General features: G+C 55.5%; 1 protein-coding gene across 2 annotated transcripts; it reads left to right on the plus strand.

Annotated features, from left to right (window-relative positions):
- Positions 1-353: 353 nt before the first annotated feature.
- On the plus strand, positions 354-5,808 carry FBXO2 (F-box protein 2). 2 transcript variants are annotated; one of them, XM_054009267.1, is made up of 6 exons: positions 354-392; positions 2,337-2,612; positions 4,149-4,275; positions 4,368-4,463; positions 4,913-5,048; positions 5,506-5,808. In XM_054009267.1, the coding sequence occupies exons 2-6, from the start codon at positions 2,363-2,365 to the stop codon at positions 5,638-5,640; spliced, it is 744 nt and encodes a 247-aa protein (XP_053865242.1). In that variant the 5' UTR covers positions 354-392; positions 2,337-2,362; the 3' UTR covers positions 5,641-5,808. The 2 variants fall into 2 exon arrangements, with proteins under 2 accessions (XP_053865242.1, XP_053865243.1); XM_054009268.1 differs by lacking the exon at positions 354-392 and having other exon boundaries at positions 2,307-2,612.
- Positions 5,809-12,254: the final 6,446 nt, after the last annotated feature.

The raw sequence follows: 12,254 nt of genomic DNA on the forward strand, positions 1-12,254 counted from the left end.
ATGCCAGGGGAATACAGGGTGGCAAAGGGCACATTCATCCTCCCAACACCCTGGGAGGTAAGTGTCAACACCCCGCCCCCCCACCCCACTTTGACTGGTCAGGAGGCAGAGAGGAGCAAGTGACTTGCCCAAACTCACACAAAGCCTGAATTAGAAATCAGGAGTCCCAGACTCATGCACACCCCCCCCAGGTAACTCTCCAGCCAGATCAGCAATATCACACGAGCCAATACACGAGCGCATCCTGGATTGCAGCCAATGATGCACTGTCCCTTTAAGAGGGGAACCCATTCTGCCTGCTCAATGCTCTAGCAGAGCCCTGCCAGCATTAGTTACTTGCCTGCGACAGACCAATCCAGAACGGTGCCGCCGTCTCAGGAGCAGCAAGTGAGGTAGGAGCTTCTCAGCATCTCCTGTTCCTCTCTCACTGCCGGGCTGGGATGCGGCTAGGGAGGCAGGCCTTTTGCACGGCAGCCTTGGCTTGTGCTGCAGCATCCTTGGTGTGTTACGGGCATTGTTAGGACAGGTGCTTTAACCCTGCAGCGCTCCCTGCTCTCTTTGCAAGGCAGGGAGTGCACCTTTAAGGCTTGTGCAGACAGGGGAACAGGGCACAGGAAAGGTTTGGGAAGCGCAGGGCACCTGGCAGAGGAGACCAGCGTGTGCCCCCAAATAGGGAAAGAGCTGGAATCGGAAGTTGTTCAGTTCATTGTGGACTCAGGTTAAGTTAAGGAGAGACTCTTCGGAAGGGGACAGGGGAGGACATGAAAGCAGGGCTGGCGGCCGAGATTGGGGCAAGGCGGTGAAATTGAAGGAGAACCGATGAGTCTGGCTAGTCCGGAGACGCGGTGAGCTTGTCAGGGAGGGTGCAGCGAAGCTGCTGCAGACCATGAAGTCAGCAGGGACTGCAGCCTGCGTGATCAGAGTCTGGCCTGTTCTGCCCGTCAGGAATTTCCTTCATCTTAAACGCTGAGCTTGTAACTTGGTTGTGGGGGAGGATGCTAATACCACCCCTCAGAGCCGTGGGATTTTGCCATCTGATGCCAGTGCAGGACAGATGGGAGACACCTGGAGCTCAGAGCTTTTGGGTTCAGAATACCAACAGCAATGACCTCTACATCCTGCCCTGCCTTGCTCAAGTGACACAGCACTTAGTGCTGTTGGCCTGGCTGTATTAATGCTGCCAAGGTTTCTGCAAATGGCATGTCAGGTTTGCCCACTTGGTTCCATTCGCTCCCGGCAGCACACAGAAGATGGCCCGAATAGAGCCTAGTGCTAGAAGAAAGCTATGATTGGCTCCTGGCGAGTCTGGTCAGGTCCCCTCCAGACTGCATCTTGGTGCAGTCTCAGCAGCTTCTCAACAGCAGGAGTCAGAGGGGATAAAAGCACCGTCATGGTGCATCCCATATTAATGACATGCGGTTTGCAAGCTGCACTCTCATCTCCGGTTACTCCGTCGCAGTTGGCTCCAAAGGCTGGGCCGGTGGGGGTAGGCATGGCTCAATGACACAGAAGGTTTCTGAGTCCGCACACTCACGTAGGGCGAGTGCTAAAGGACACTTCTGACCCTGTTGCCAGGATTCCTAGGCCTTGGAGGGAGGAGTCAGAGGGGACTCGACTGAGATATTTGCCATTTCACAAAGTGCAGCATTCTGTCCTGTCCTGTCACCTGAGAGCAAAGGGGCCACTCTGTGATACGAAGGGCTTGCACATTTCAAACACACCCAACTAAATCTGACGCATTGTCAAGGATTTACAGGGCGCCGATCACCATGGTATCTGGGCACCATTACATGGCATACACCAAGACATTAGTCATCTTATGAAGGGAAACCCAACACCCTGATGCCTGCAGCTTTTTCTCTGGCAGTGAATCCAATAGCAAGGCCAGGTGTCTTGCAGCTCTTGCTACAAACAGCCAGGTTCCTGCATAAGCACATTTCTGGAAGGATTGCATTGCAGAGGCAGAGGCTGGCTAGTGACAACACCAACCTCAAGCACTCACAAGCTTCACCCTTGGGCTGTTGCATTTTAATTGTCTATTACTTCACTGCCGCCGGAAGTCAGAGGCTTCAATAAGAAAGTTCTTGCAGTTCTGTTATAACTTAATATAGGAATGACCTACTCTCATGTTTCAGGGTCTAAGATGCTCAGGGGTCAGGAGGAATTAATTCCGCCTCGAACACTGGTGCCCAACAGCCTGGTGCAACATGGGCTGGGTTGTCTTTTTTTCCCTTCCTCTCAGGCTGCAGTCATTGGCTACTACCAGAGGTGGGATACCAGCCCCGATAGACCAATTACCTGCTCAAGGCCTGTAAATCCTCTCCCCTTGTTCTCAGAAAGCTCCGCCCAGCCTGGCCGGAGGATGGAATCCCTCCCTGAAGCCGTCCTGATTCAGATCCTGGCCTCCATCCCCGCAGTGGAGCTGGTGCTGGTGTGCCGCCTGGTCTGCTGCCAGTGGAAGAACCTTGTGGATGGAGCAGCTCTCTGGATCCTGAAGTGCCAGCAGGAGGGCTTCACCGGGGCAGAGCCTGAAGAGGAGGCCGAGAACTGGCAAACGTTCTACTTCCTGAGGAAGAGGAAGAGGAATTTAATCAAGAACCCCTGCGGCGAAGGCGAGTGACTGAACTTTGTAACACCTTCGCGCGGCGGGGGGAGGACCGGGCTGGTTACTGAGCAGTGTGCATCTCCAAGCACTTTAAGAGGCCCTGGGTTGGGGAGAGATGCAGCACCCGTCTCACTGTGCGTGAGACTAAATCAACAGCAGCTGGCCTGGGGGTTCCATTAACAGGGGTGGTGGCCAGGTGTTGGACCCTCTTTACACAAGCACTGCTGGGGATTTCCAGGAGGGGGGCACGTGCTCAGGTCCACCGTGGTTAGTGGCCAGTGCAGCATAACAACATCACCCCGATCTGTGGTGCTTTACTGCACTGTACGTCACCCTCCCCTACAACTTGGGGGCTTCAGCTCCAGCTTCCAAAGAGGAGGAAGGACAGTGTGCTGGTCAAGGCACAGACTGCAGGGCCTGAGATTTGGGTACCTTTTGGCTCTGCTACGGATTCAGTGACAATTCACTTACAGGGTTGGTTTCAAAGGGTCTCCGTTGGGCCAGGATTCTGCAGAGGGTTTGGCTACTCTTGGGGGTCTCACAACAAAATAAAAAAACAAGGGGAATTTTCGAAGGAGCACATGGGCAGTGCTTGTTTGAAAATCTGCTTTTAAATGACGTACCCAAGAATATGTAGTGAGTTTGTGGCAGAGTTTAGAGCTCAAGAACCCCTGGTTCCGGCTCTGCCTACAGACCACTGGATCACGCTGCTTCTGGCTGTATCACTCACCAACAGTTGAGCTGATTTGCTTCCAACTTTCCAATATAATTCTGAAAATGCTCAAGCCAAAAGGAAGGGTGGGGGTGGGGGTGGAGGATCTTTTGGTCTGTTCTGACCACGTTAGAGGAGGGTTGAAAACAAGGCTAAGCAAGGAATACTGGCTCCAACTTTACAAAGAAAACCTTTACCTGTCTTATGAAAGAGTTAAAAAATTGAATGAGCTTGTCCCCACTGATGCCAAGTGCTAGCTCTGTGCATTTGATTTCAGCTTGGAGAAGGAAACGGATCAGTCCTCTCCTGCACTAGCCCAGTGTGGCAGCCCTGGGAATGTTGAAATACAGTAAAAATAGTTTTCAGTGGAGTTATTTAAATGATCACGGAACCATTGCAATCAAGCAGGGGGGTTGTAAAAGCTTGTTTTTACCAATCTGACATTTTTGGTCTAAATTTGACCCCGAAAGCAGCTCTCTAAGGCCTGGTCCACACACAAAGTCAGAGCAATTTAACATCACACCTTTATTTAAACTGTTGCAATATGTACCTAGACCAGTCTGAAATGCTGGGCAGGGCTCTCTAGTGAAGGGAGGCTGCTAAGACAATGATCAGAGTGTAGGTGCTGAGAATTGAAGGCCAGATTACGATAGTCCTACCAAACAATCCCTTGCACTGCAGATAGTCAAGGGCTCGCTTGCGAAGTAAAGCACAACTCAAATCAAACTCCCTGCCTGGATCTATCAAAGAAATCCCCACGTAGGAAGGTGAAAGAGGCTTGAAGCCACGTGACTATAACCCAGAGTCTCTCTCTTGTTCTGCTATCTGCAGAGGATTTAGACCACTGGGGGGAAGTGGAGAACGGAGGTGACGGCTGGAAAATTGAGGACCTGCCGGGAGACTTTGGAAAAGAATTTCCCAGCGATGGAGTCCACAAATACTTCGTCACCTCCTATGAGTAAGGCTGCCCTCTTCTCTGGCTGGGTTCTACCCTACGCTGGCATGTGAGGAAACAGAGCCGTGCTCACCCGGTAACTTCTCGTCTTCCAGGTGGTGCCGCAAGTCTCAGGTCATCGACCTCAGGGCTGAGGGTTACTGGGAGGAGCTGCTGGACACAACCCAGCCTAAAATTGTGGTAAAGGACTGGTAAGTGTGTGTGTGGGGGGGGGAGGGTTTGGGGGGGGCGGATTGTGCTGTACTGGCAGGGAGAGAGGGGAAAGACCAAGGGAAGCAGAGAGAGGGAGATGAGGAGAGGCTGGAGTTGTGTCTACAATGGGCTTCTTTGACCCCCATTTCCCACCATTGCTTACATGGGCATGGGTCCAGCAATGGTAGCAGAGGCACTGCTCCATGCCTCTTGCAGACACACTGGTGAGAACACCAGCCCTGGGTCTGCACAGGCGCTCCAGCTCAGCTAGCGGCGGTGGGAGACTGGAACAAGCTCATTGTAATCCAGGTGGTTGGGGTTTTGCTTTCTGGACATGGCTTGGTGTAGGACGGTGCCCAGCCCAGGCCCAGCCACACTGCTCTCAGCACTGGGCCTGTTTGCTGAGCGGCCGCGAGGGGCGAGGCTGGCAGCCTGGGTCTCTTTGCAGGTACGCGGGTCGCAGCGACGCCGGCTGCCTCTACCAGCTGCACGTGAAGCTGCTGTCGGAGCACGAGGACATCCTGGCGGAGTACCAGAGTGACACCATCGCCATTCCGCAGGACAACGACGCCGACTGGACCGAGGTGAGTCACGGCGAGTGGCTGGGCAGAGTCAGGGTGATGGGACAGGGCAGTGCATGCTTTGGGGCCGCAGGCAAAGTCTGAGAGGAAGGGGCTTCCCTTGGTGAGCTCAGCTGCCAAAGGAGCAGGATGGGGTGAAGGCTGGGTGGGGGGGTCTTTACCCCGGGATCCTGTCTCTCTCCTCTTCTGCAGCTGGGACCATGAGGCTGAGTTCCATGCGGCTCAGTAACCTGCCAACCCAGCCACGTGAGTGGGTGGGGAGAGGGAAGTGGCATGGAAGGAGAAAGCCGCTGATGGCTCCAGCGTAGCAGTGGGGCCCGAAGACCATCAGATAGCCCATCTCCCGCCAGCGGCTGGTGACCCCCATCCCCGCAGGGCTTCGCTCCCCGGAGGGGAGATTCAGGGGTGGCTTGTGACGTCCCGGAAGCCATTGTCTCTCTTTCTCTCTCTGCCCCCTCAGCTCTCCCACACCTTCTCCGACTACGGCCCCGGGGCTCGCTTTGTGCGCTTTGAACACGGCGGCCAGGACACACTCTTCTGGAAGGGATGGTATGGGGTCCGCATGACCAACAGCAGCGTGACGGTGGAGCCGTAGCTGGGCCATGGCCCCTCAAGCCAGACTGGGTCCCATTCACTGCAGCTGATCCCTTGGGTCCTCCATAGGCTTTGGATAGTTTCTGCGTGGTGCTGCTTCCAGAGACGAGGCGGGAGCTCCAGGCTGAGAGTATATCGTGTGTGTGTGTGTGTGTGTGTGTGTGAGTGAGAGAGACACTGCATGCAGCTGCCCATCTTTACTCATTGGGTTAAGCAGAGACTGGGAGTAGCTGCTTTGGGGTCCATTAATGCACCAACCCTTAGAAAGCTTTTAAAATCTCCGTGCTCTCCTCTGCCCCACTCGCCCGATGCCCTTTCAGCCAGCCACAGCGTCGCTTTGGAATGGTGCCAAGGCTGGAGTAGGGGGAAGGAGCGAGCTGGCTATAAATAATTCTAGGACCTTCCCTCTCCTTTTGGCTGATGTCACCTCAGACCCTAAACCTCCCTCCCCAGCAGGCGCGTTGAACAGTGGCTCTCACAGTGCCGCTTACCAGCATCAGATACAGTCCACTTTGAGAGGGATTCAGGCTTCATCTTTTAGATGCTTCAAGAGAGCGGCATGGTCCTATGGTCTCAACACAGGACCTGGAAGCCCCAAGTCCCAATTCTGCCACTGAGCCCCTCTGTGGCCTGCGGCAAGTCACTTAGCTTCTCTCCCCATCTATAACAACAGTTGCCTACTTCCTGGGGGACAGAGCTCGTTAAAGTTTGCTGTGCTAGGTGACTGGTTTCTTTATTATTAAGAATCATGCAAAGCAGCAGGGAGAGGAGGGTGCCTTTCGCCTTAGGCTGGGCCCAGGAAGGGAACGTGAAGATGAAGGCGGAGAGAGACCAGGACCTGGGCCCACACAGATCAGATGGAAATAGTCCAGATGGGAGAGAGAAAGAGAGTGAACGCAACCAGATCCAGCTGCCCCAATGGACCTCTAGACTGGGCTAAATCCTGACCTCAGGCTTTGGCTTTTTGTAGGCAGGAAAGGGGGCAGTTCTTAGAGAAACCCTCTTCTAAAGAGCATCTTCTGCCTCATCCCTTGGGAACCTTGGCCCTCTCTCTGAACCTCCCCGGTGTGCTGTACCCCACGTACCAGGGAAGGGCGTGCACGAGAGCCGCTTCTCGGCTGACACACCAGGGACCTCCAGAGCTACGGTTTGAGCTACAGACCCAAGGCTCCTGGGTGGGGAGGGCTGGAACAGGTTCATATCCTCTGCAAATCAGTCTCTGCCCCACCTCCATCTCATCCTGCTCCCCTCCATCCTCTTCATCTCTCCACTCTGCTTGCTCCGCTTTTCATGCTAGCCCCGGTGCCTCCTTCCCAAGTGCCCTCACTCTCCTCCTCTGGGGGACGTTCTCCCGGACTCCCCACTCTGACGCCTCCAGCGTTTCTTGGGCTTGAAGCTCCTGGGGATTGTATCTGTGGGATGTAGCCCAGGCTCTTACGTCACATGCTAGAGATAACAGGCGGAAGGGAAGGCTGGGCAATGCAGGAAGCCACACGCTACGGAGCCTAAGAACCCACTGCAGCCTCCGAGCTGTGCCCAGGGCCTGCAGCTAGCCCTGTGCTAGACAGGCTTTTGGAGCCTAGAGAAGCTGATACTAAGTGGATGATCCCTGACTGTTTACATGGGGCCTCTGCAAACCACAGATCCACCTCGAATGCACATGCCTATATGCCAGAAACACTTACGTGCATACTCCCCCTTAATGCCCCTTGGTGCGGCTTAGGGCTATGCCCACAACACTGAAAAGAAAGTCCTAAACTTAGCTGAGCCAAGACTAACACCCCCCCCCCCACACACACACACACACACCCCGCCCGGCAACCAACCCTAGTGAAAGATCCTAGGCAACCCCTTCCCTTAAGCAGGCTGACTGGGTGGCTGTGGGGAGAGAGAGAGAGTGACTATGTGAGTGTCCTCTTTGCCTCTGCTGTCAGGGCAGTGCACCCAATTTAACCCCTTAGCACCAAATTGTGCCATTACCCAATGCAACATGCTCGTGTTTCTTTTGCAAAAGACAAGAGCAGTGCTTAATTTGTGACCTCTGGCCTTGGCAGCTCAGAGCCCAGAGGTGCCGGCGCAGCTCAGAGCCCCGGCACTTCCGGCCTTGCTGTGTCATTTATGGAAGTAAAACAATTGCTTGAGTCCCGGCCCCTCTTGCATTACAAACAAAGCCCTGTGCAAGCATTTCTGAGCCACCACCGCGTGTGTCGGGCTCTCTGCGAGTCGCTGCACGTGGACACATGGGCCCCTCTTGAATTCTAAGCCACTGTCCAAGCCGGAGGGTCTCTCTGACCGAAGACCACAAATAAAAGCACTGTGTGTACAAGCCCCACCTGGAGGGTCTGTCTGTCTCTCCAGCCTCAGCTCGCTTTCCTCCTGCCATACATGGGTGGGCAGGGCTATGCCAGCTGCCTTCAGCCAAAGGGTGTGTGGCCAGGATTCCTTCCTCACGGCTGGATCCCCCACGGGGAGGGCCAACATCCCAGCTATACCTGTCCCCTTAAGGAGCAGGCTATGCATGGGCGAAAGGGCCCATTGCCCCTGCTCTGCAGACCAAGTGCGGCAGCCCCACCACCAATCAAACGTACAAAGAGGCGGAAGTAAATCTGGGGACCCCTTGCAGGCATCCCTGGGGAGCTGGGAGAGCACAGGAGCCGGTCCGGCGCCAGCAAGAGCTTTTCACCCAGCACGTGTCCCTTTCCCTCACTTGGGGCTCTACGCTCCAAGAGACACAGGCTGTGAGCCGGCCCCCGCCGAATGGGAGATGAGGCTCTGCCTGCTCAGAGTCCGAGACCTCTTGCTGCTGCCTCCCAGGAACCCAGGCTTTCCTGGAGCCCCCGGCTGGCCCTCGAGTCCCCTCCCTTGCTTCACAACGCTGCCCCAGTTGGGGGACTGAAGCCTGGAGTTAACTCCCTGCTTGCTGGGTAGATCTCAGGACCCATCCCTACTGCACACACGGGCTCCGCATGGTGCTCGTTAATACCCAGCTAAGTATCAGCTGCCTTCGGCCTGGGAAGAGACAAGAGCCTGGACTATCCCTGGGGAATTGAGACAGGCAGCAGAGGGATCCGTGCAACCAGCCACGGCTGTGGCACCCACCTCACGTAACATGTGCAGGCCTGAGCTTCACCTCCTCAGGCACTGGGTGTCCCCATCGCTCCACGGCTGACGGTGCAGGTCTACAGAAGGGAAGTCCTGCGGAGTCCCTGTGGATGGGCCAGCAGGAGCCCTCGGGGAGGTTGAGTGGCTCAGCCTGGCCGTGTGGGGAACAACAGAGTAAACGGGATCCTTGGGCAAAGGAGGAGCAGCTCTGTGGTTCGAGAGCCTGGCTGGGGGCGACTCCAGAGGGTGTGCCCGGAAACGCCCCTGACCCAGAGCACACGCTGAACGTACTCGGGTGGGATTCTTGTGCCGCCACCAGGCCTGCCCTGGGCCTGTATCCGAGGGTGGGGGTTACCTGGCAGTACCTGGTCCCAGTGGGGTCCTGTCTATTCTTTATGCCTGCACTCCAGAGCCGCCTGCCGCCTTTAAACAGGGGGCTGGATTTCCCCCTCTCACTAGCTTGACCTCTGTGTCACTCCACCGAAGACAGGGCCACTCCTGATTTACAGCTGGTGTAAGAGCTCAGACTAAGGCCCAGGGAGAAGGATCAGCTGAAGGGGGCCCACCTTCCATAACGGTGGCTGGCTGGCATCTCCTGTGCCCAGCAGATGGCTCTGTGGTACCACAACCGGTCCATGATGTGGATTTTCTGAGCTAGCCCCAACGCCAGCCCCTTGCAGGACACGCCCCCGCAGCTGCTTTGCCAGCGCTGTGCCCAACACCATCATGACCTGCTGTCCCTGGTGTCTTTCGAGCCACTCACGCCACACATCCGGGTTTGGTGGGTAGGACTGCAACTCAGCCGTCAGTCTGCCAGGGCCAGGCTGCTGGGCAGGGGGTATGAAAGCACCGCCATCAGTTAGGCGCCTAACTCCCATGGAAAGGCAATGGAAGTTGGGTGCCTGACTCCCTTAGGCTTGAAAAGATCAACCTAGCTACATCGCTCAAGAGTGTGAACAATTTCACGCCCTGTGCGAGGTAGTGACGCCAACCTGAGCCCCAGCATAGCCACAGTGAGGCCGATGGAAGAAATCTCCCAGAGACCCAGCTCCCGTCTCTCAGCAAGGTGGTTAACTGCGTCAGCGGAAAAAACCCACCTGTCGATATAGTAGCGTCCACTCTTCACCAGAGCAGTGCCGCTGGGGGTGCCCAACATGGCCTTAGGCACTTTTGAAAATCCTGCCCCTTGTGTCTGTTCTAAATGCTATGCATCTGCCCCCCTTTGCAGCACAGGTGCAGGGGGTGCTGCAGCACCCCCAGGTTCTATGCAGGGCTCTGGCTGCTGGCCCTGCACCTGGGGGCTCTGCTCCCAGCCCTGCATGCGGGGTCCCGGCTGCCAGCCCCATGCCTTGGGCTCTGCCCCTGCCCCCAGCTGTGGCCCCAGCCTTGGCCCCGCCCCTTATCCTTGTCTGCATCCCCCCCTCCCAGAGCCATGGCCCTGCTCCTGGCCCCAGCTCTAAGGTGCAGCGGGGGTGGGGGGGCGGGTGCAGCACCCCCACTCTAAAAAGTGTTCCAGCACCACTGCTTTGCAGCCGGCCCCCCACACCTGGCTCCTGCAGCCAACAATGAAATCTGCCCCAAGGACCCCCCCACCCACCCCTCTCTTCAGAGATCCAAGTGTCCCCCAGTTCACAACTCACATCTACTAGGCCAACTGAGCATGCCTTGGGCTGCCCCATGTAACAGGCTTCAGTGCCATTCCTTGGGCTAACAGACCACCGTGGGCCCCACTGCAAGTTAATGTACCCATGACAGAGGAGCAGAGGGGCCTTCACCCTTAAACACCATTGTGCCACTGAAGTGCTGAGTCATGGACAGCTTCAGTGACCAAAGGGTTTCCTGTCCCTTTCTGTAAATAGCAGCACCACCTATTCCTTGTATTACCATAGTGCCTAGCTGTCCCAGTCATGGGCCAAGGCCCCACGGTGCTAAGTGTTATACAAAGACAGGCCCTGCCCCCAAAGAGCTTACAATACCACTTTCCATCAGCAGCTCTCAAAGCACGTTACAAAGCCCATTTTACAGAAGAGGAAACTGAGGCACAGAGGCGACTTCCCCAAGGTCACCCTGGAGGTCAGTGGCCCAGCTGGAAATGGAACCCAGGTGTCCTGAGTCCCAGTCCAGTGCCCTATCACCTCAACCACATTGCCTTACCCAATGCCCACAGCAGAGTCAGCTTTGATAAGTTGTTCCTCACCCCAAGCGCTTATCCAATGACAGTTACTCCCCTCAACCAGCTGGTGCAGCGGCAGCTGGGTGAAGCGTGTCAGCCAACAAACAGCCTCCCTGAGTCCCTCTCAGCCGGATCCTTCTGTGCCTGCATCCTCTTCCACTCCGTCCCTTGCTGCTTCAGCTTCCCTCCCTCCATGGTCCAAGAACCCCCCACAGCTGCTACACTGTGCCCCTGCCTCCTGGGAAACCAAGGCGCGCCCTCCAGCAACTCCCTCCCACCTTTCCCACTGAATAAATGGAGGGGATGATTCCAAATGGAAGGGCTAAGGATACTTCAGTTAAGGACATGCCCGTTGAGGATGGCTGGATTAAAGGCCCCTCACTTAAGGATGTGTCTACTAAGGATACCTAAATTGAGGTGATTGTGTTAAAGACGTCTCAGTTTTACTTTTGTTCTTCTTTCTTTCGGTCTTCTGTTTTTTTCCCCTTAAACAAACTCACCGCCCCGCTAAAATAAATACAAAACCCTGTCACTACTGGAACATCAACGCTCAGAAACACCAAAGTCTTCCTCCCCAGACTTGATTGCACCCCACCATCTGCCGTTCTGGAACAGACCTACTTTTAAACCGGGACTGGAGGAGTGAAGCACCTGCCTGTACCCGGGCCAAGAGCAGCCAGGGGAGTAATGGCAGCTCACACTCACACGGTGCCTTTAACCCACAAATTACGCTGCAGCCACCTCTGGGATGGAACGTGGTTGCTATTGAACAAGCCCTCAGCAACAACGTCGGGAAATGGAGAAGTCTGCTGTCTCTAGTTGGAACCTGCGGGAGAAGGGGATGAATGAGGGGGGCGATTTTAGGAAAGCAGAACAACAGGTCCCCAAACAACAGAGGGTCCTGTGGCACCTGAAGAAGTGAGGTTCTTACCCACGAAAGCTTATGCTCCCAATACTTCTGTTAGTCTCTAAGGTGCCACAGGACCCTCTGTTGCTTTTTACAGATTCAGACTAACACGGCTACCCCTCTGATACGGGTCCCCAAACGTGGCCAGGAAACCAGCACTAACCCCCTTCTTTCTCTGGCAAGACAGTTCACCTTTAACGAACCCATCAACAGCTCAGGGAGACGCCAGGAGAAAAGCACTAGACACAGCCTATATTCAACCCCTTGCCAGCCACAACAGCTGGTGTCCCATCTCGTAAGTGGCATCTGAGGCACACAATGGCCAATCACCGGGCTAGAGCCCCACGGTCGTTTTCCTTTCTGAAAAGCCCTCTCCAGTCAGCCCTAGCTATAAATGCCATGAGAATTGAAAGGGTTCTTTCATAACAGCCCC

This window comes from Malaclemys terrapin, chromosome 19, assembly GCF_027887155.1.
Source record: "Malaclemys terrapin pileata isolate rMalTer1 chromosome 19, rMalTer1.hap1, whole genome shotgun sequence".
NCBI classification, from domain to species: Eukaryota; Metazoa; Chordata; order Testudines; family Emydidae; genus Malaclemys; species Malaclemys terrapin.